We start from the raw sequence: 24,062 nt of genomic DNA, 5'->3' as shown, positions 1-24,062 counted from the left end.
ATTTGCTTTTCCCTAGAGAATAGTCAGCTGACCTTTGTCCATTACTAACACAATTTTACTTTCATAATGGTTGTACTTCACTTATTTTTTTCAGTATCCCCAGAAAACCACATTAGATCTCATTAGTCAAGAGAGTATTGCTTTACTTTAAGCCTAAAGACTTTCTTGCTAAGCCCAGTGGGTGAAATAGATGTAACCACTGTATCCCTGGGTAGTCCCCTACCCTGGGAAGTGTCACCTCATCTAATCAGCTTGAGTGGGTCTACACCTCCAGGATATAAGAGGACAGCAACTCAGGTTGGCAGCATTTGAGCAGGGAGCAGAAGGCCCCAAAATATGGCCATCAGCAGCTACAGAAAAAAAAAAATCTCAATTTTATAGAGCCAGCACATGAAATCCCTTCAGTCCTTCAGTCAGGCAGATTCCAGCCTCTTTGCCATTGTGTGGGCTTACAATGTCTTTTTATTACATATTTCCTTCTTCCAAGTTGCTTTCACTTTTCATTTTATCCAAATAATTGTTTATATATAAAATAAGACAGAGCTACAAAAATTCAAATATAAAATATAATTTGCTTTAATCCTAAACGAGGGTGACTGGAAGCAGGTCAAAATTTAAAGTTTTGGGGGACATTTGAGTAGGTGGAAAATTATCAACCACTCATAGTCCCTTTCAGAAGAGACTTTACATTTATTACGATAGCCATAAAACATTCTTGCATCCAGCCTCAAAGTCAAGAGTTTGCATTTCAACTGAAAGTTTAAAAATAAATTACAGGGACTTCCCTAGTGGTCCAGTGGCTGACTCTGCACTTTCACTACAGGGGGCACTGGTTCAATCCCTGGTCCACTCCTGCTGCAAGGAGTGGCCAAAAAGTAAAAAAATGAATAAATTACAAATATCAGTTATAACTTGACCTGTGTTTGTCTTAGATTAACTCTAGAAACTGGACCAAAAGATATCAACTGATTCACTGTCTATTTTCAGAGTATGGTAGGATACAACAGTTCTCAAAGTATGGTAGGAAGAGGAAGGAAGGGAGAAGAAAGAAAGGGAGGTAGAGGAGGAAGGAGATAGTTATATATAATATATGAAAGTGATGTCGCTCAGTTGTGTCCAACTCTTTGCAATCCCATGGACTGTAGTCTACCAGGCTTCTCTGTCCATGGGATTTTCCAGACAAGAGTACTGGAGTGGGTTGCCATTTCCTTCTCCAATATAATATGTACATATATATATATTGTAGATGTAAAAGGAAAACCACTTGCCCTAGGGACTTAGAGCATAATTTGAAAAGGCATCCAAAGAAGAAGAAAATATAAACTTCTATTTAGGTTCTTTCCAAAACAAAATCTGAACTTGATCAAAACAAAAAAAAAAAAAAAAAAGTGCTCAAGAATGCAAACAAGGGAGAATCAGTGTGCAAAGAAGTTGGTCAGGGAAACTGCAGAAAAACAGCTTGGAGGGAGGAAATGAAAGAAGTAAGAGTGACTAAATGGCAAGGATACAGAGGATATTTAAAGTTGGGGGAACAGTCACCAGAAACCATGGAGCTATGAGGCTTGAGTACAGATGCTCATGGAAAGGTCAGGGACTTCTCTTCTTCTCCTTCCCCAGTTGTGTGAACTGCAGGAAAACAGATACAGAGACCAACTCTTTCTGTGGAACCACCTCCACCACCTGTGCTGGAGAATTATCCAGATTTAAGAATGACAGCTGTAATTGACACAGAATTGACAAAGCTATATAATACCATGGGATTTGGAGATCTCAATGGTTCAAAATGAGTTACGGTCTATAAGCAAAAAGTTTAAACCCTTTCTTTGTTATTAGCTCAGTCATACTATTTGAAAAAATATATGTTACATATGGCACTTTTCAAGTTCATGTGAAACACTTAGCATAGAGTCGGGTGGTCTACAACAGAAATAATACTCATTGTTGTCATTTTGCTCATGTATAAAATGTAAGACAAAATAATAATAATCATTCTATTTCCTGTATCCCAGAGTCACAGAATTAGAGGTTCTCTGATGACATCTTAGAAGTTAATTACCACTCACCCTTTCTCCCAGTTCCTTTGACCCCCAAAACATCCTCTGACTTAAGTCTTTCTTCTTCATTCTTGTGATTATTAATAGATACACATTGATCTGTCTTTTACGTGAAGTTTTTGTTGTATTCAAGAATTAGAAAATCTTTTAGGATACCTCTCATGGTACTTACCCTAAAAATCTACAATTTCAAAAGACCATCTTAATCGAAGTGATAACCATTTTGAAAATATAGAACAACTGGCTGAATGTAGTAACTTTCTAAATGTGGACTCCTACAAAACTTCCTGCTTCAACTTGAAAATTGCTGTTATATCTAAGCCAAGAAATGTGAGCATTTTCTTATACTATCTCATATAGTCCAATGCAACCTATTATATCTAAGATGCATGCATCAAGCTCACTAAAATATATTAAAATATGATGAATAGATGAATCTTTTCTAGGAAAAAAACACATATTTGCATGTAACAATCATTATGTTACTAGGCCCATAGTAAGAGTATTTTAGCAAATTTACAAGGGCTATCAATGTCATTAAGTTACACTTTGTTACTTTTAATTATACTACATAAATAAAATTATTGAGTGAAATGATAATCTTTCATTAAAACAAGTGACTGAATAAATACTTGTGAATAACTAGTATCAAAATATTAATAGAAAGAACTAAAGCTTAAAGAGTTTTTACTGAGTACTGGTTATCCACATGAAAATTAAGTCATTAAGATAGTGGTTACTGAAGATAACGGAAAATTGAAAGTGTGTCATATACTGTCATGCTTTTATTCAGCCCTGCTTTCCTCATCAAATTCTGCCTGTGTCATATTTCTAAATCTCCTTTGATAAAGGCAGTAATTAGACATAAAATATCATTAGTTAACTGTCACAAATATGCCAGAAAAAAAAGATCTTATATGTGATAATCATACAAAGTTATGCAAAATATAATTAAAGGACTTTTCATGCTAGTATTTTTATTCCCACCCAACAAAGATCCAACAAAGATCTATACTTAAAATTTTAGGAGCAGCTTAAGTCAGTAAGAGAGCCTGAATCTTCACGACCTTCTTTCCACTGCCTGTCCCAAGGATCATTCCCATGAGCATACTCCCAGCACAGAATGGATTTTGTGGGTATTTTCTGAATTATGACAGTAGTCAATATTGGAATGGTGTCGAGCCCTATGTGTCAGCCCCTACTCGAGCATCTCCACGTTAATTCACTTCTTACCCATGGCTGGATGAGGAAGAAGACCCATCCATGGGTAAGAAGAGTCAGACAGCTCTTTCCAACTCCCCCTCTTGTCAAATGACTGTAATATGATCTTGAGCAAATTATTTAACCTCTTTTTGTCACACTTTCCTCATCTGAAAAATGGGATATTTCACTGTTATGAGCATTAAAGTAATTAATGTTTGTAAAGTGCTTTAAAAGTATCTGGCACACTAAATGTGTAATTCAGATGTGATATAAGCCATTATCTCTTAATTATATAATTACAGTAATGTTATATTCTTATGTAATATGTAACATTATGCAATATGGATACAAACTCTGCTTGTTATTATGCAAAATGTGAGCTCCGGTATCCTGAAGGTGCACATGCCCTAAGAGGTAGCTGCAGAGCTTTCCTGGTGGTTCACCGGGTAAAGAATACATATGCAATGCAAGAGACACAGGAGATGCAGGTTCAACTCCCCAGATCCCCTGGAGAAGGGTATGGCAACCCACTCCAGATTTCTTGCCTGGAGAATCTCATGGACAGAGGAGCCTGGCAAGCTACAGTCCATTGGGTCACAGAATCAGACACGACTAATTGACAGAACACATAGGAACACAGGGTTATCTTAGAATGATTCCAGAAGAAAAAAAAAAAAGAAAATTCACAACACCAAGTGGAACTGAACCATGAGGTATGCAGCTCCCTGGGGACTGTAAGCCTCCAAACCAAAAACTTTCAGCTATGTACCGAGTAAGCTCTGGGTAGTTACATCCTGTCCAAACATCAAGTGCCAAGCATATCAGAAAGAGAGTCTTTCTCCAAAGCAAGCAATTTGGAGTCTGTTGAAGCTAGAACACTTTAACAATGTTCCAATGTCCCCACTTAAGCCATAAGGACTCCTTTTCTTTGTAAGCTCATCAGTACTCGATGTAATATCTTATAGAGATTCGGTTCATAGTTATTTTGATTTTTGCTCAGAGGCTATCCAGAGAAAACACTATTCAGCAAATTCTGTACCCTCAACTCCTTCTTCAAGAGACGCAGTGCTTAGTTTTTCAAGGCCTGCAACTTTGTTCTAAAAAATGACAAGTGTCCCTCTCAACACCCTCTTGGAGACCCTGGGAGTCAATGATTGGTCTCAGAGATGGGGCACAAATTCAGGAAGTTTAGGCTGTAGTGGCCGAGCTATATCACCCAGCTCCGTGGTTTTTACAAGAATCCAAGGAGGAAGTAGTTGTTGCTCCTGTGTGGGTCAGCAAAGGGTGTAGTCCATGGGAAACTTCTGGACAGAAGCTTCCAGGAAGAGAAGCAGGAGCAGAGTCTTCTAGGAACAGGAGAAAATGGAATTAACACTGAGATTTTGAAGTTGCATGACCTATTTAGGGAATGGGCAACAGACCAGCCAGGAAATGAGGGCCACAAAGAGCTTGTGGTCAAGCTGTGAAATCTTAAGATTGTGTGATCAGTCATTCAGGCGTGTCTGGCTCTTTGCAATCACATGGGCCATAGCCCACCAGGGATTTCCCAGGCAAGAATACTGGAGTGGATTGCCATTTTATCCTCCAGGGGATCTTCCCAACCCTCATTTCCTGCACTGGCAGGCGGATTTTTTTACCACTGCACCACCTGGGAAGCCCACGTGAAGCCTCAGGCTGCCCCCAAAGGCCACAATGGAGAGAATTATCAAAAACATTTAGAGCCAAAGGATGTGGAGATTGGATTGGAGGGAGGATAAGACTGTGTCTGAGAACAACAGACACTACTGTCTCCCTAGAAAGCCTCAGCTAACCTAGAGGCAAGAGTAAGGGCACCTGGTGATGCCCTGGAAGGAGTAACTAGACAGTTGTGTGGGTTTTCCCAGGCTTAGTGTCTTCGAGAAAACTCTAGAACTATGACACCACACTTTGCAGGTAAATAAACTCCCTATTTTGATCTGAAAATAAATCAGTCTGACATTTACTCATATCAAGAAATACAGAAAATTTTCTTAGAAAAGTGGAGAAGGAAATGGCTACCCACTCCAGTATTCTTGCCTGAAGAATTCCACGGACAGAGGAGCCTAGTGGGCTTCAGTCCATGGGGTCAAAAGAATCAGAGACAACTGAGCGACTAACACTTTCACGCTTCTTAGAAAAGGTAAAAGGATTGATGTTATTAACAGGAATATCTAAGCAGGTGGCAAGTCCTGGAGATTAGGGCAAGAAGGAGTGTGGCATTCAGGAGCCCTGTGTTTCTCTCAGCCTGGAAACTCCTTCCACTTGCTCAAGTCACATCACAGAAATGCAGTAGTAAATCTAGAAGCCTTTAGACCTGGTAGAATAGTCTGTGGGCACAGTTCCAGGTGTCTCTTCAGGGGGAATGTAGTCTCATGAAGCCAGAGAATTACATGAGGCCAGTGATAAAGTGTGTGCTTAGAATTCAAGATAGAATTTATGGAAAATCTGGCCAGCAAGCTAAAGATATAAAAACTAGCTAAATTAGTAGTGAAAGTTAAAGTCTTTTCATTCAACAACCAGAGTCTGCTTTTTTCATGCAGCTGTTCATGTATTCAACAACTCTCACGTGTATAGAGCAGGCAGCCAGCATGGAGCTGAGGGTCTAGTGTGGGAAGCTTGAAAGTTACCCAACCTGCATGAAAGATAGTGGAGTCAGTGGGTCCCAGCTATAAGCAGACTAGGTTTAAATGAAAACAGGAAAATTTAGGATCTATAAGTAAATAAGGATTTGTTTTAACAACAACAACTGCAAAAGGATTGGTTAAAAGGCAAAATATAAATTAGAGGCCAATAAAGTAAGAGGCAGAAGCAGACTGACACGAGTGCAAAGGTTTTCAATTTAAAGATGTTGAGAGACATGAGATCCAAAAGATCAATTAGGAAAGGAGATTTGTTTTCTTGAACATCTCCCTAGTGCTCAGCAGTCATCTGGCATGTGACAAAGCACAGAAGAAGGGTGGTTCTGTCTGTTGAGGAGGGAAAGCCTGGGACCCTAAAGCCTTAAATTGAAGCAAACACTCAGTGTGTGTGTCAACATGAGTCATTTTAGTATCAAGTCACACAAGCACATGTTCCAGGTTTCATTTTGCTGTGAAATAGGACAATGTAATCTCATGACCAGGAGTTTCACAGAAGTTGTAGGAGGAGAGAGAGATGTTGGTCTAGGCTCTCTGCCTTTAGGAAGAAACGTATTTTAGCAGTTTTGTGTGATTTTAATTATTTTGTCCTTCTGTCCAGATAAATACATATTTCTCTCTCTGGCAGATAAATGAGTGTCAGAAATTAGACCTTAAGGGAAAGGAAAAAGATGAGGCACAGCTCCTTTGCAAAATAATCTAGGAAGGATGCCCTCCCCCTTTTTTTATAGATCTAAATGTAGAATCTAAACTATATAACTTCTTTTAGTATCAGTAAATGTTCAAATTGTTTTTTTAATTGGAAGATAATAGTTTTACAGTGTTGTGTTGGTTTCTGCTGTACAATAAGGTGAATCAGCTATAAGTATACACATATCCCCTCCCTCTTGAGCTTCCCTTCCACACCCACCCTCCCTTCACTGAACCCTCCTCCAGGTCATCACAGAGCACTGAGCTGGGCTCCCTGTGCTCTACAAGAGCTTCCCACTAGGACCCCCTATTTGTAGCAACCAACCAATGCCAGAGAAGGCAGGGCTGAGGCGGGAGGGGAGAGGTGTCCAAAGCAAACCCTGCAGAGGCAAGGCCCTACCTGTCCTGTGATTCCTGTGTTTTCACCCAGAGAAGGCAATTAACAGCAAAAGACCATGCCCCTCTCCTGCCTGGAGAAACAGTTTTAGGGAGAAGGAGACCATAGCACCCTTTGCCCACAGGAGGAACCTGTAATATGAAGTGTGTAACAGTGGGGGGCTAGGTAAGACCACCTGCTAGCTAACCCCAACTCCACCGTGGATGGCCACTGTGACCCTGGACAAGTTAATTACCCTTTCTGTGCCTTAGGTTTTTTAATCCACAAACTGGCTATCAGTACTAGTAACTGACCCACTTTCTTAACTATATAAAATAGGGATACTGGGTGATGACAAGTAAATGATATAAAGCCCTTGGAGCACTCCCAAAATGCCTAGTAAGGGGTAAGCCCTCCCTAGGATTGTTCTAGAAATATTAAGTTCAGAGTGGGGGATGGGAATTAAAATTGCCAGTAGGCATCAGAAATTACTTAAAATAACAACATGGAGTTATTTTAAAGGCAGGGATCCTCCAGACAATGTGAGTGGATTCACCAAGAAGCAGAAAAGGCCTCGGAAGCTTGACCATTACCTCCCAAAGAGGAACAATCAATTTTTGAAAATTTGGCTTAAAAAATACCCTTGGCTTGTATACGATGAGATACTAAATCTTATGTTCTGCGGCCTGTGTCGTAAACATGGAGTGACATCAAAGGGAAATCAGGTCAGTTTTTTTTATGGCACGGATAACTTCAGGACTGAATTTCTCAACGCGCATCATCTGAGCGAGGCTCACGCCAAGGCGTCCCTCATGGAAGCCACAAGTGGTTCTCCAGGGAGCAGAGCTACCACGGAGCTGACGGTGAGGACCATGAGCAAGGTGACCCTTGGCAGGGTGGAGAACCTGTTCCGGTCCTGCCACGCCATCGCCAAGACCGGACGTCCCCTCAAAGACTTCCTCTGGATGTGTTCGCTGGACGATATGAAGGGAGTTGATATCGGCCCGGTGTTCAGAACCAGTAAATCGGCCAGAACTTTTACCTACTTTATTGCTGAAGTGGAACGGAGAACTCTAAGAGAGAAGTTAGAAAAAAGTCAGTTCTTCTCCGTCCTCAGTGATGGGATTGCAGACAATTCAGCTGAGGAAGCTGAACTCGTATATGTGCAGTTTGCCCGCGCAGGGAGAGTGCACTGCCAAATCGTCGGGGTACAGACCGTGGAGAAGAAGGAGCCCTGGGCGATAAAACGTGCCATCGAGAAAACTCTGGAGAGAAATCTTCAACTTCGACTGTCGAACCAAGACTGGGCAAAGAAACTGGTGGGTTTCGGAAGCGATGGAGCTCCAGGTTCAGAGGGAGAAAACGGCAGCACAGTGGCCCTGCTTTTAAGGGAAATCCAGCCAGGTGTGCTGCCTGTTTACTGCCTTGCCCATCACCTCGAACTGTCTTACCAGGCGGTGTTCCAGAGCGTTCCCCTCTACAGCCGTGTGAAAGACCTTCTTCATAGCATGCACCGCTTCTATCACGATTCTCCTGCTCACAGGAGTGCTCTGGTGACTGCTTTCAAGGGCCTCCACCTTCAACCTGCGATGCCCTCTCAAGTCAGAGGCCGGAGGTGGCTTCAGGGATTGCAGGCTGCCCTCCAGAACTTTCTCAAGGGATATCCAGCAATTGTCCAGCAGCTGCAGTCAGTAAGTAATTTTGAAATATGGTACTATTTCAGATTTTCAGAATTTTAAAAAAAATACTTTTATTAAGCAATTTGAGATAATTTTGAGAAAGATAAACCACTATTTTATTCCCAACCTGTGTTGCAGACAGAAGAAAGCAGAAGCAACAGCAGTCATCAGAAAGCCGAAGAACTCCTGGAGTCTCTCCTCCAGGCAGACATTGTCAAATTTGTCCACTTCTTGGTGGATGTCGTCAATGTCCTTAGCATACTGTCCCATGTCAATCAGAACAGAAATTCCTCAATTGCTGATGTATTTGCCACCTTAGAGTCAACACTGGAAATGCTCCAAATTTATCAGACAAGGTGAGGAGTCCGGGGTGATCTGAGAGTCTATCAAAACCAGACAGCTACTTGGGAAACCATTTGCCAGAGGCTTTTACAGGTAATCATCTCTTGGGGCAATTTTTTTTTCCCCCTCCTAGACCAGGGCCGAAAGAACGTGGGGTAGATTCGGTCACACACTTTCATGGTAACTGCCTTGGAGGAAAGGGAAACATTTCTGACGTGAGAAACATTGTTTTAACACATCTTATCAAGAGGCTGCGAGGCTGTTTCAGAGATGCCAACCAAGATGTGGTGAAGGCAACCACGATTGGAAGCTTTAAACTGTGGCCGGCAAAAATAAATCAAGGTAACCCAGGAGCACTGGCTCTGATTCTGTTGTTCTTTGATCGCCTGTACACGTGTCTGTCAGATATGTGACCTTTTCTTTGGCATATCAATTGCAGAATTTGGAGAAAAAGAGGTGGCCATCCTGATTGCACATTATGAACCAGTATTAGAGGCAGCCAAGGTGAAAATTGACCAAGTAGACACAGAATGGAGCATGTTGAAATTGGAGATCTACTCTAGGTAAGAGTAAGTAACCTAGTTGATTTATAAATATTGGGGTAAAACTTAGGAGTCTCCATCTTTCACATTTTTCATTTTTTTTCTCCTAGATTTCAGAACATTTGCAAACTGACCTGGGATTTTGTGAATTCTGTTTATTTACACAAGTATCCAAATATCCTGACACTCATTGACCTCGTGCTGAGCCTGCCTGCAAGTTCAGCTGAGGCAGGACGTGGCTTTAGTCAGATGAAGCGCATCAGGTCCCAAATGCATGCCAAGGTCAAGGCTGACAACATGACGGATCTCCTGATAATTCAGTTGAATTCTCCAGACATTAACAACTTTGACCCTAGGAAAGCCATTCATTTATGGAATACAAGAACACCATCCTCAACTGAGGACACAAGACCTAACTCAGACTGCTCATCAAACTCAGAAAGCCTTAGTGAAAGCGATGAGTAATGTGATAAATATCAACCTCATCATTGATTGATGCTAGCAAAAAGAACTGTTTTAAAAACCCTGAAATTTAAAAGTCACCAGTCTTCACATCAAACACAAAAGGCATTTGGCATCATCCAGACATACAAAGCAAAAATCTAAAGATTGGTTTTCCTATAGCCTTCTAAATCTAGTTTTATAGTCACACATTCTTTCACACTCTTTGGGTGAAGTGTATACTTCTAAGCAATGATACTATCTTGATGTCATCTTTCTGAGAGTTATTGCTAAGGGTAACCGGACTATAATTATGACCAAGAGTGCCTTTAGGCCTGGCTTACAATAAACTGTTTTTCCGGGATTATTATAATGGATGGCTGCATTAGATAAATAACTTAGGGCCAATTGGTTTTTTAATCTGTAAACAAAATTTGTAAGCTTATCTATTTCCATTACTGCATTATATGTGAAAGTCACATTATTATATGCCTTGGTCATTTAAGAAACAAGGCCGAAGATCAAAATAGTTTTTACGTTTCACACTAAAGTCCCCAGATAAATAATCCTTATGTGAACTGAAAGTATTTTCTTAGAACACTTTGCTTGTGCCATTGGTATTAGAGACAGTGGAACTATTTCACAAATCTACCAGAAATTTTAAATACTTTGAGCCTCTTCATGGTTTCAATTGAGTTTATTTCTGGTTTCATTTTAAGGAAGATGAGTGATTTATTTCTAACTTATCTGGAAACCAATGTAGTATCATACAAAGCTCATTTTACCAAAAATTCCAGTACCTGGGGAAGTTATTCTCATTTCTTTAACATTGGATATTCAGGTTTGGTCAAAAAGGATAGAGAATTTGTTTCTAAACAACCTGCTGAATGGCCAGTCACATCAAATAAAGAAATATTCTGCTCTTGCTACACAGAAAATTACCTTCCAGATCTGAACCTTGTGTGTTTTATTTGAACCATTGAAATTTTTAAATGATTGCTACATTTTCCCAAGGTTAGAGGAAATTATTAATAAAGTTCATGTTGGACTTGAGAAATGCTAAAAACTTAGATATAGGAAGAAAAATGTGAGACTCTATGCCTATTTAACTCTTTTTATTCCTAAACAAAGAAAAATAGCTGTATACTCTGGACCTGACAGTTACCTGAATACATGTAGGAGTGTCTCCTGGGTCTAGAAGGTACCTCTGCTATGGGAGTTAGACATATTTTAAGCAGATACACTTATTTTTGCTTTCCTACTTCTTTTTTAATGCATGTGCATGCAATTTGAAATAAGCAACAGACTAAACAAATATAGTAAAGTAGATTCATGTTTAAGAGCAAAAGCCTTCAAAAATTTCAAAGTGACCTTTCATAAAATATATCAGAATGTTTGAGCCAATTAGATAACTAAATTAGCACTTCCAACCCAGTAATTTAGTGATTCAAATATCCCTAAATTTAACCCAAACAAATATATTCTGATCTAAAAAAAGCAAAATGAGGATAAATGTGTTATTTTGATCACAGTGGTGATATGCATGCGTTTAAAACATCTTTATCCCATATTTGCCAAAATGTTGTACTCTAGTGCCCTACTGAATAACAGGAATATTACTGTAAACAATAATAGTATTCATTTTAATAATATAAATAATAGTAGGAATAATGAACTATTTTTGATTCAATCAACCTATTCTGAATAAAAGGTCAAAGAAGACTCCAAACCAAAATATGAAGTCTCAGTATTTTACCCAGTCTGGAATGAGTTATTACTAAGACAAAAAAGACATGTTGACTTAGATGAGAAACAACCATGAAAGAGAATCGGGAAATTGATTAATATTTTTGTATTTTCAAAATGTCTAATGTTTCTCTATAGGTTGAAGTTTTAAATAAAATGATTATACAAATATTCATTATTTATTCCATTTTTCGCAAAATAAACAGATCATATAATAACACCAAAAAATATTTATCCTTGTATTGTAGGTATAATAGGAAATAAAGCATTTGCTGACATTCTGCTGGATTTGGTAACTCTGAACCTTGGAACAAACAACTTTCCTACTAGTTGGATGAACCTCACTCAACCGGAAGTAAGCTTCAATTTTGTTTGGGTTTCAAGCCTTGAGAATTCTCTTCTTTGATTGATAAGTCAATAGTTTTAAAATAACCAGTCCATTCACAGTATCTGACATTTAGCAGAAACTGAAGTCACTCAGTTGTGTCCAACTCTTTGTGACCCCATGGACTGTAGCCTACCAGGCTTCTCTGTCCATGAGATTTTCCAGGCAAGAGTACTGGAGTGGGTTGCCATTGCCTTCTCCAGGAATCGAACCCAGGTCTCCTGCATTGTAGGCAGCCGATAAATAAACAAATGAAAGAACTTCAAGTTAAGACACGTAGTATGTTCATACACAGTATTTGAAAACAAGTGATTATGTTCACAGTCAGTGAAACCTTACGGAGACTGTGAGGGTCAGCCAATGAGTTTGTACCTATTATTACCAGATGGAGTGATCCTAACGAGTAACAGTAGATGATTCAGGCTTGCTTTAATCATATTCTGCTCCTTAAGAAAACAAGATGGTTAAAGAATATTTCCCTACAAGCTGTCGAGCCCTCCCACATTCATATCATCTTTATTCCTCCTCTGTTGGAAAGGTACAAAGTGTGACCCAATGAACTGCAGCCTGCAAGGCTCCTCTGTCCATGGGATTCTCCAGACAAGAATGCTGGAGTGGGTTGCCATGCCCTCCTCCAGGGTTCTTCCCAACTCAGGGATCAGACCCACATCTCTTGCATCTCCTGCATTGGCAGGCGGTTTCTTTACCACTAGTGCCACCTGGGAAATCCAATTCCTTGTATAACAGTAAGCAAAACCCACAAATGTCAAGGAAGCAAAAATGGAAACACTCTGTAGGTTCTGTCTGGCATGGATTGCTTGGTAGAACCTGAGGGAACAAGTCAGCTCTGACTGTATTAACCAAGCTAAAAATTTTGCTTTCTTTGCCAGAACCTCTCACTATGAAATGCAAGCAGGTGGAATGTCACAAGAGAATCATACAAATATCCCAATGGCATTTCCTGTTTTCTTCTAGTTGCAGGAGTTAGCATCTTTGTTGGTAACAAACTCGGAGTCCGTGGACTGGCGGAAATTCTTGTTAGTAGTAGCACTGCCTTGGCCCATCCCCCTGGAGGAGGAGCTTCTGGAGACCCTGCAGAGGTTCAAGGCCCTGGATGCGGAGCAGCTGGGCACCGTCACTTATGAACAGTATAAGCAGGTCACTCCCGGCCCCTGGTGGCACTAATCCTATCAGAGTACTATTGACCTAAGAAGTGTATTACTCCCTGATCTCACCATGCCAGGTCTCATGGCCCATGTTTAGGCTCCCAGAGGCAGCACAGGTACTGCCCAGGTCCTAGGCAGAAGTCTGCTCCCACCTACCCCCACTTCACCCCCTGGGAAAAGGAGGGTCTGAAAAAGTCCAAACTGCTTGCAGAGCTAAGGGCTCTTAAAGAAATTACAGCAAACATCATTGTCCTCCTCCCAAGTTCTTAACCTTGACTTTTATCAGACTCGCCTGCAGAGATTTTAATCAGCCCAATGCCCAATACCCAATATTTTGCAAGTCGCAACAACAGTTACAGTAAATACAGACAGGGAAAGGACAGGTTTGCTTTTTTTTTCCCTTTGATCATGAGCATACTGAATGATGAGATGGTTTTTGACAAGCTGACTTTGAAATGTCTGTGGGAAATGCAGGCAGAAATGTCCCATCTGATATGGCAGATGCAGAAGCCAGTCACTATCATGTAGGCAAATGTTGAAGTTATGAATGGATGAGATCACCCGAGGGAAGTGTGTAAAGTGATGGGTAATCCAGTAACATGGTACCTGGCCAATGGATTTGCAGATAGGATGTAACTGTGACCCTCGCCAGAACAATTTGAAGAGAGTACAGAATCTAGATTGCAGAGGACTGATGGAATAAGTTGTTCTTTAGGAAGTGAAGATAAGACAGTCGATTGATCTTTTGAGAAGTTTGAGTAAGAAGAGAGTTAGAATGAAACACCATAACTAAGAAGGGTGTAAGTGACTTAGTTTGTGTCTGCTAATGGAATTCAAGGTTTCCCTAAAGTGGCAAAGAATCTGCCTACCAATGCAGGAGACACGGGGTTCAGTCCCTGAATCAGGAAGATCCCCTGGAGAAGGAAATGGCAACCCACTCCAGTATTCTTGCCTGGAAATCCCATGGATGGAGGAGCCTAGCGGGTTACAGTTCATGGGATTGCAAAAGAGTCAGACACGGCTGAGCAACTGAACAACAGCAAAGAAATTTATCTTAGTGCCCACCACTTCACAAAGCTGGTAGACACGAAAGGTTCATAAGGTGCTGATTTTGAATCAGGTGATAATCTCTCAGTGCCGGTATCTCCCGTGTATTTCACCATTGAAAGATCACATCTCTTGCTGCTTCTCTTTTCTTCCTCAATTAATGGATAACATGCTCATAGACAACCCTGACATTCCCACACTCAGGCAGCTGAGCCAGAGGAAACAGCACTGACACACTGAAGAGGCTCTTCAAGGCCGATGAAGAAAGACACATAACTGACTGGGCCGACTTACTTCCCAAGCAATTTGTGAATTCTTTCACTGTCCTGGACCTGGACTTACAACCTCTAAAGATGATTTTGTGAAATAACACAAACAGCAGAGCGAAACTTGTTGGCTTAAGATTTTAACAAGTGTGCAGTCACAAAAGTAACAACCTTCACTCTTTGCAGTATGTGCCAGTGAACACAGGATATCCAGTTAAACATCTTTTTGCACAAACATGAGATGAACATAAAGTGTTGGTAATTTGTACCAGCAAGCTCTGAGCAAAACCAGAAAGCTCCTTCACCAAAGGTGTGAATTTCTTAGAGAAAGTTGACTGCTGCATGAAACAGAAACTCAAATATATATATCCATTTATGATAAAAACTCTCCAGAAAGCAGGAATAGAAGGAATTACATTATCCTCAATGGAGACTGGACACTTGAAAAACCTCGAATAGCCAAAGCAATCTTGAGAAGGAGGAATCAACTTGCCTGACTTCAGGCTCTACTACAAAGCCACAGTCATCAAGACAGTATGGTACTGGCACAAAGACAGACATATAGATCAATGGAACAAAATAGAAAGCCCAGAGATAAATCCACACATATGGACATCTTATCTTTGACAAAGGAGGCAAGAATATACAATGGAGTAAAGACAATCTCTTTAACAAGTGGTGCTGGAAAACTGGTCAACCACTTGTAAAGAATGAAACTAGATCACTTTCTAACACCGCACACAAAATAAACTCAAAATGGATTAAAGATCTAAATGTAAGATCAGAAGCTATAAAACTCCTAGAGAACATAGGCAAAACACTCAGACATAAATCACAGCAGGATCCTCTATGATCCACCTCAGAATTCCGTAAAAAATAAACAAATGGGATCTAATTAAAATGAAAGCTTCTGCACAACAAAGGAAAATATAAGCAAGGTGAAAGACAGCCTTCTGGAAGCAACTGACAAACAACTAATCTCAAAATATACAAGCAACTTATGCAGCTCAATTCAGAACTAAATAGACATTTCTCCAAAGAAGACATATGGATGGCTAACAAACACATGAAAAGATGCTCAACATCACTCATTATTAGAGAAATGCAAATCAGAAACTGCGAATACACACTGAATGCAAACTAGTACAGCCACTATGGCGTTTATAATAGCCAGGACATGAAACAACCTAGATGTCCATCAGCAGATGAATGGATAAGCTGTGGTACATATACACAATGGAGTATTACTCAGTCGTTAAAAAGAATTCATTTGAATCAGTTCTGATGAGATGGATGAAACTGGAGCCGATTATACAGTGGAGAACACCACCTGGGTTTGGGGAGCAGTTGATTTCTGAGCTCTTCCCTGTCCCCTCGCCCACCCAGTGCCCACTCCTCAGAAAGCCCATGACAAGGGAGCCACTGGAGAGCCCTACTTGACTTCACATGACTTACGTATTCCCAGCACTTGCCAGATCACACCACACACAGAGTTCTTTTATGGGAATATCAAAACAGCTCCTTCAGCAATATGTTATGATTTGTGGAAAATGTCACCTTAGAATAGACAAATAGTACAATTGCATTGCTGAAATGAAGTTCTGTGTGGGTGAGGGCGGGTAAAGAGGCTCTTTACTCCGCTTTTAATTTTGTTTTTGTTTTTTTTCTTTTCTTGACTAATTGCACGTTCACCACAACTGCCACTTGAGAATGTGTTGACTTCCCCAGCTTCTAAAATGGAATAAGACACAGGGCTTGTGAAGCGGCTCTGACTGTGTACCTGGGCTGAGCCACGCGAGCGTGAAAGTGCCTTGCCTCTGCTCCCAGCCCTCAGGCAGCTGTGACATGCTGGCCTTTGTCATGTGTGGGTGTCTAGTCACACTCACGCTGAATTCTTTGATGGTGAACTCTCTCGACTCACCTTCTGTCAGTGAGGATGCATGTTATCACAGGCTTAATGAGTCAGGTGTTCTACGATCCAAACAGCACAGCACTTATTCTCTTAAGGAAAAGTAAACCTCAAATTCCTTGGCCATATTTTATCAAGAGAGTACAAAGGGACATTTCCACATTTCAAGGAGAAAGCCCCTGATTATCCAGCGGGGCAGGATGTGGTTGACTGAACCCTGCTTGATCAATTTAAACCCAACCCTAAAGTTCACGTGTACCATTTCACATAGCAAAATTTTCTTGGGCAACTCTTTAAAAAGTACAAGTTTCTCTAAGTTCTTTCTTCTGTGGCACTCCTGTTGTGTGAAATGCTTTGAAACAGCTTCCTAATTTTTAAAATACATCTATTATATTTTTTCATGTGACTGAATGTATTCTTGGTTTTAGGACTCAGGGGAAATTCCTATGTGTTAAAACAACTGGATATGGAATTGACAGTAGAGAAATTGGGGATGAAAATGAATCCTTCTTTTAACATTTCCTCTTTATTGCTGGTTTTCAGCAGTTTGATTAGTGTGTCCCTCAGTGTGGTTTTCTTCACATTTGTTTTGCTTGGGGTTCACTGAGCTTCTTGAATCTGTGGGTTTGTAGTTTTTGTCAAATTCGGAAATTTTTCAGAAGTTTTTTTTTTTCTTCATACTCCCCCACTACCATTTTCAAAATCCAATCACATGTGTCCCAAAGTTGCTGATCCTGGTTTCATTTTTTTTTTTTCAATTTTTTTTCTCTCTGATTCTATTTTGTATTCATTTCTACTGCTCCATTTTTCCCATTCACTGATCGTTTCCTTTGTAGCACCAAATCTGTGATTAATACAATCCAGTGTGTTTTTGTTTCTTGAAGTTTAAGTTGGATCTTTCTTATATCCTTCATTTCTCTCTTCATCATATGCATTTTTCCCCTCTATCTCCTTGAACAAATGAAATTTATTTAGAAGAGTTAAATGAACATCCTTGTCTGTTCATTCTATTATCTATGTATTGCTGTGTTTGTTCCTATTGATTGATGTTTCTTCTGACTGTGGGTTATATTTTCTGGCTTTTTTGAATGCCTTTGTATAGAATGCCACATGTTACAAATTTTATATGGCTAAGTGCCCAATTTTATATGCCTTTAAATATTATTGGGCATGCAATAATGTTATGTGCAATCAGTTTTAACCTTTCGAAGTTACATTAAGATTGGTAAGGGTGGGTCTAAAACAGCCTTTTCTCGTAGGGCTAATTGGGCCCTGATTTCCCAGGTGGCTCAGCGACAAAGAATCTGCCTGCCAATGTAGGAGACACAGGTTTGATCCCTGGGTTGGGAAGATCCCCTGGAGGATATAATATGGCTACTCACTCCAGTATTCTTGCCTGGAGAATCCCATCAACAGAGGAGCCTGGCAGGCTATATAGTCCATGGGGTCGCAAAAGAGTCAGACACGACTGAACCACTAAATAACAACATTCTGGCCCCACTACTCAGGCAATATCCTCCTAGGGACACTACCCAATACTTTGTGCATCAGAAAGTCCTTCCCTGCCTGGTGGTCACATTCTCCCTGGTGGTAATATAGTCCCAGCCCTATGTAAGTTTTAGGAATTGTTAAGCTTACTCCCTCCCTGTGATTCTTTCTCCCATTTCTGGTATTTTTCCATACACATCTGCACAAGTCAGCTCTCAGCCGAGACTTGGAAGATCTTTCTGCACATCTCTAGGGCTCACCTTCTCTTTCTGCACCTCTAGTGTTTTGCCCTGGAAATTCTATTAATAGTCATCATCGTGGTTAGTGTTGTCAGTGGCTCAGTCATCTCCGACTCTGCAACCCCATGGACTGCAGCCTGCAGTACTCTGTCCATGGAATTCTCCAGGCAATAATGCTGGAGTGGGTTGCCATTCCCTTCTCCCAGGGGTCTTCCCAACCCAGGAATTGATCCCAGGTCTCTTGCATTGCAGGCAGATTCTTTACTGTCTGAGACACCAGAGAAGCCCAATGGTCATGATGGTGGCAGTCGTTTGGTGGCAGTTGCTAAATCGTGTCTGACTCTTGTGTCCCCATGGACTGTAGCGCACCAGGTTCCTCTGTCCATAGGAACAGAGGCAAGAATACTGGAGTGAGTTGCCATTTCCTTCTCCAGGGGATCTTCCCAACCTAGGGATGGAACCCGGGTCTCCTACACTGCAGGCAGCTTCTTTACCAACTGAGCTACCAGTGAAGCTACCCTTCCCTCAAATCCAAGTCTATCTTCTCAGCCCAGCAGGACATCCCAATTCGATTTAGATGCCGCCCCTGGCTCTGTAGCCTGAACCATAGTTGGGCTCCTCATTGTTCTCCTTATTGCAGGAATCACCATCCTGTGTTGCCTGTTGTCCAATGTCTGAAATAATTGTGTTACATGTATGTATATATGTGTGTGTGTGTGTATATATATATATATATACACACACACACACACACACATATATATATGTCATTTTTCTTATTTTTTTAGGCAGGAGGGGTAATTCTGAGCTTTGTCACTCCATCATGTCCCAAAGCATGAATGTTAACTGTGCTCCTATCTCTCTATTCTCCATGGAGTAGTGAAGTGAAGGTGAAAGTGTTAGTTACTCAGTCATGTCTGACTCTTTTTGACCCCATGGACTGTAGCCCACCAGGCTCCTCCATCCATGGGATTCTCCAAGCAAGAATACTGAAGTGGGTTGCCATGCCCTTCTCCAGGGGATCTTCCTGACCCAGGGATTGAACTCAGGTCTCCCACATTACAGGCAGTTCCTTTACCATCTAAGCCACCAGGGAAGCCCCCATGGAGTGATACTTACTGTCAACAGTTTAGTCACTGGGCAAAGCCAAGCACTTATATTCAAAACTTGAGCCCATGCTGGACCCTCGCTTCTCCTGGATCTTCTCCCTCACACGCTTATGCATGGCCAGAATCTCCCACCCAGCACTCCTCTGTTCTAAATGAAAACTCAGTCTCCACCTCTGGAGGCTGCATCCTCATAATAAGCTACCCAGTGCCACTCCAGCTTTCTCTCCCAGCACAGGTAATTCTCGGAAGGAAAGAAGGCCCAGAGCATAGGCCAGAATCAAGTTAGACCTGCCAATAGTTCGTTGTCAGTGTGGAAGACAGCAAGGGAGCAAGACCTAGGAACAAAAGGAAGTACTTGCCATATGGAAGCTTGGCAAGACACATTCTTTGAACCCAAGGAATTAATACCTGATGTTTAATAGCAAATATGAATGAGGCAGCCCAAAATGTACTGAATGCCCAAATGTGTGATACAAACAAGTCAAACTGGAGTTTAGAGGAGAGAACAAAGATGAGAGGACCTCTCTGAGGAGGTGTAATTTAAGCTGGATCTGGAGAGATAAACAGGTTGACATTGGTGGACACGTAATCACGTGGAGGAGGAATGATGCGAGCAAAACAGCAAGAAGAGGAAATGGTTCTGAGTAGAGGCTGACATGACAAGAGTCAAGTTTAGGGAAAATTGATATGGTCAAATGGTCTGAGTTGAAACAAACAAGAGGGAGACTGGAAATGAAGACAGCTCGAAGGCTGCTGGAGCAGCTCATGATGGAGGCAATAGGGCTCTACACCAGCATGGGAGCAGTGGTGTGGGGGAAAGGGGGAGAGGGGCAAGGCATCCCCAGATGGCAATCAAGGGGTTTGGTAATTAGTGTCAGACATGGGCTGACGACAAGTGCTGTCTTTTCAAAATCGATCCTTGAGCTCTTGAGTCAGTGAGTCACTCACTCAGCCAAGATTTCCAACACCAACAACATGCCCCAGCAGGACACTAGGGTCCAAGACATATATAAACACGGACAGGACACGTGCAATGTGATGGAGGACACAGACACCAGCAGAGTGTGCTTAGTCCCTCAGTCATGTCCAACTCTTTGCAACCCCATGAACTGTAGCTTGCCGGGCTCCTCGGTTCATAGGATTCTCCAGGCAAGAATACTGGAGTGGGTTGCCATGCCCTCCTCCAGGGGATCTTCCTCACCCAAGGATCGAACCCAGATCTCCTGCATTGCAGGTTAATTCTTTATTATCTGAGCCATGATATTGCTGTGCAATCCACATCCAGGGTGAGGACCTCCAAGCTTCATTGCACACTCCAACAGTTACAGCATAGTCGTAGTGTACCTGGCGCCCTGGTCTGTGGGTTTTCATTTACAAGTCATTCGTGTGTACTACCGCACTAATGCATTCTATACATTATCAATTTAAAACAATTATTACAAAGGAATGAGATCTCGTACATGTGAATGGAATTTCTAGAATTTGCTTCAGCACCCCCATGGCTTCTGCAGCTTACTTTGTGGACCTCTGCTCTAGACATCTTGCAAAGATCAATTCAACCTCTGTGGCTCTGAGGGCAGCAATTACATCTCAGCATAACTTTAATGATTCTTATTTTTGTTTTTTTGTGTGTAGGCTGGCCTGTGGTTTACAGGAGATGAAGATATCAAAATTCCAGAAAATCCTCTTGAACCCCTGCCATTCAATAGGCAGGAGCATCTTATAGAGGTAATTACTGAGGTTTTTTTTAAAAAGTGTATGTGGCACCATATCACGGTAACATTGATCAATTGTGTAATTAGTCTTAGACTCCATCCCCACCCCCTGTTTCTTTAATGTATTCCCAAAGTGCAGAGTTTAATATTCACCCACATGGTACTAGTGATTAAGAATCTGCCTGCCAATGCAGGAGACACAAGAGACTCAGGTTCAATCCCTGGGTCGGGAAGATCCCCTGTAGAAGGAAATGCCCAACCCACTCCAGTATTCTTGACTGGAAAATTCCATGGACAGAGGAGCCTGGTGGGCTACAGCCCATGGGGTCACAAAGAGTCAAACAAGACCGAGCAACTGAGTCCAAGGCAGCAGTACAGAGGAGTCTGGGGAGGAGGAGGCAGGGATCAAAATCTTAAACAGTCCTCCTGTTAACTCCCATGTGATCTTGGACAATATCCTTAAGCTCTCTGGGCTTCACTTTTCTCATCTAGCAAATCAGCTGTTATTGAGCATATTCTTCACTAAAGGTCCTTACAATTGTAAAAGCTTTGGATAAGAACTGCCTTTTACTAATATATGCCTTTGTTCATTTCTCTTTGATTTTGACTAACTCATGTAACATTCCAAGAGTTTGCATACCCACCAGATTATTATTATCATCAAAAATATCATCATCATTATTGGATTGGCCAAAAAATTCATTTGGGCTTTTCATATCATGTTATGGTAAAGCCTAAACGAACACTTTGGCCATTAACTTCTATCATTAACTTCTATACCTGAGGCCACAATAGTATATAAGATCTTAAAATCTGAAAACTATTCTGACTTCAATATAAATGTTAAAAATATGAAACTATATCCAACACAATCAAGTTCGATAAGATATGAGAAACATTGAATGGTAGGTTTAGACATGACAGCAAGCTATGTGTATTGATTAATCAATTCAGCCAGCCATTAGTGTAAAATTGCAATGCAAAATTGAACATGACTTGTTGTAACGTGAAAGTGAGCAATTCTCTTCCATTGGATGCATATTTCAAGCATCTCTGCTAGATGCTAGCAGGAGAGCAGGTGAAAGGAAAGGGTCAGGGAGTTACCAAAAAAGTTCAAAACATGAGGCTGGCAGTTGTGGGGCAGCTTTTTGTTTTGGTTGTTGTTGATTGTTTTATAACCTGAGGACTTAGTTCAATTCTCCTGTAAAGCTTTGGAAAGCATATCTATATATAAATAGGTTCTTCATTCTGTGGGAAGAGGCCAGTAGTCTGAATAGGATGTCAAGTACAAAGCACTTTCCTTTTCTGTGAGAAGTTGTTAGAAATGTCCATCACAGCAGAGCCTTTCAGTTGCTCACAGAGCTGCTGAAAGCAGGAGACAGCCTACGCTGGTCAGCCCTGAGGACTGCAAGGCAGGGAAGCCAGAGAGGCCTCTGGGTGCCAAGGAGGAGTATGGCTCCCATCTGCTGCTACCCAAACTGCTGGAACAAAGTGTGCGGGGGAGGGTAGAGGCAGAACCACAAAGTCTGAAAAAGATGTGCTCTATGGAGCAGATTCGCTGGAAAAGACCCTGATTTTCGCTGGAAAAGAACGATTGTGGGCAGGAGGAAAAAGGGGCAAAGAGGATGAGATGGTTAAAGAGCATCACTTACTCAATAGAGAGTGAGTCTGAGCAAACTTGGTGAAGGACAGGGAAGCCTGGCATGCTGCAGTCCATGCGGTTGCAAAGAATCGGACATGACTTAGCAGCCGAACAATAATGGGGCAAAGGATGGCTGACAGATGTGTATGAGAGTGTGTGTGTAGTGTCCAGAGGACAGAAGGGAGTGGAATTTTCCATGCCTCTCTGTCCCACAGACTGGATGCTCAACATCACATAAATCTCAACACCCTTCAACTAGGACTAAAAGCACAGATGCCATGGCTGACAAGCTGTGAGGTCTTGATGGAGTTACCTAACCTCTCTGTGCCGTGGTTTTATTTTCATCCTTTGCTGCTGGGGTTGTTGTTCAGCATGAGTTCGTATGTGTGGTCCTTTCAGAACAGTGATCAGCACACAGTAAGACTTACGTAAGTGTCAACTAAACAGAAGCTAACCACGCTAACCCTACATGGTGAAACAACGCTTAATGGTTAACATCCCAAAGAAGTTGCACAAAGGGAAAACATAAAACAAAATAATAAGTTTACTTTTGGGTCATTATTAGAATAGTAAAGACCAAATTGGGGGAAAACACCATAAAGAGGAATTTTAAGGGTCAGGATCCCTGGGCTGTGTTCCAGTTCTGCCAGGAATCACTGTAGGACCTTGAACTGTAGGTTCTTTCACCTGCCAAGCCCTCTGCATCCTCTTAAGAGGGCTTAAGAAGAGGGCTTGGCCTACAGTCTAGGGCCACACCCAGCTCTCCTGCTTTGTCATCTGTATTCTCTATGATCCAGGACTGACAGGGCTCCTGGAGATAGGTCATTATCACTGTTAATGAGTTCGGATGAGTCCCAGGCACTGGGGAAAAGGTCTCTTTACATCCGAGAAAGGATCCTTGAGGCAGGTCTGTGTAGCAGTCACATCCTTGTCTCCTGACAGTGACAGTGCACTTCCTTATAACTGATGAGGCTCAGCCACGTCCTGGCTCCCTAGCTGGCCACACAATACCAAGTGTTTTAACAAATCTACAGGGATATCCTGAGAAAAGGCAATTTAATTCATCTACTCAAATTCACACATTTTTTGGTCATAATCTCTTCTCCACATCTTCCATCATGAGAAGCTAATGATCTCACTGAAGCTGATGGCTCACCACAGTGAGCTCTAGGTCTTGTTTTTGCTGACTGTATACAACTTCTCCATCTTCGGCTACAAAGAATGTAATCAATCTGTTTTTGGACATCGGATGATGTCCATGTGTAGAGCTGTCTCTTGAGTTGTTGAAAGAGGGTGTTTGCTATGACCAGTGCATTCTTTTGGCAAAACTCTGTTAGCCTTTGGCCTACTTCATTTTGTACTCCAAGGC

General features: G+C 41.5%; 1 protein-coding gene across 12 annotated transcripts in view; it reads left to right on the top strand.

The window, feature by feature from the left end:
* SPEF2 (sperm flagellar 2) overlaps positions 1-24,062 on the top strand; it is a 201,707-nt gene that overhangs the window by 153,814 nt on the left and 23,831 nt on the right. For 6 of the 12 annotated variants that reach the window (XR_003591923.3, XR_009596798.1, XR_006056534.2 and 3 more), the window contains exons 30-32: positions 11,976-12,082; positions 13,088-13,270; positions 20,972-21,064. Coding sequence is in view for 7 of the 12 variants with exons in the window: in XM_012097083.5 (XP_011952473.3) it covers positions 11,976-12,082; positions 13,088-13,270; positions 20,972-21,064 (383 nt within the window). In the remaining 5 variants the exon portion in view is untranslated. Of the gene's footprint in view, positions 1-7,499; positions 8,669-8,794; positions 9,013-9,131; positions 9,341-9,437; positions 9,562-9,650; positions 11,899-11,975; positions 12,083-13,087; positions 13,271-20,971; positions 21,065-24,062 lie in introns of those variants that run through there. The other 6 variants (XM_042233878.2, XM_060400506.1, XR_009596799.1 and 3 more) reach the window with 4 other exon arrangements.

This window comes from Ovis aries, chromosome 16, assembly GCF_016772045.2.
Source record: "Ovis aries strain OAR_USU_Benz2616 breed Rambouillet chromosome 16, ARS-UI_Ramb_v3.0, whole genome shotgun sequence".
Classification (NCBI taxonomy): Eukaryota; Metazoa; Chordata; class Mammalia; order Artiodactyla; family Bovidae; genus Ovis; species Ovis aries.
Note: the sequence above shows the minus strand (reverse complement) of the source record. Positions and strands in the feature narration are given on the sequence as shown.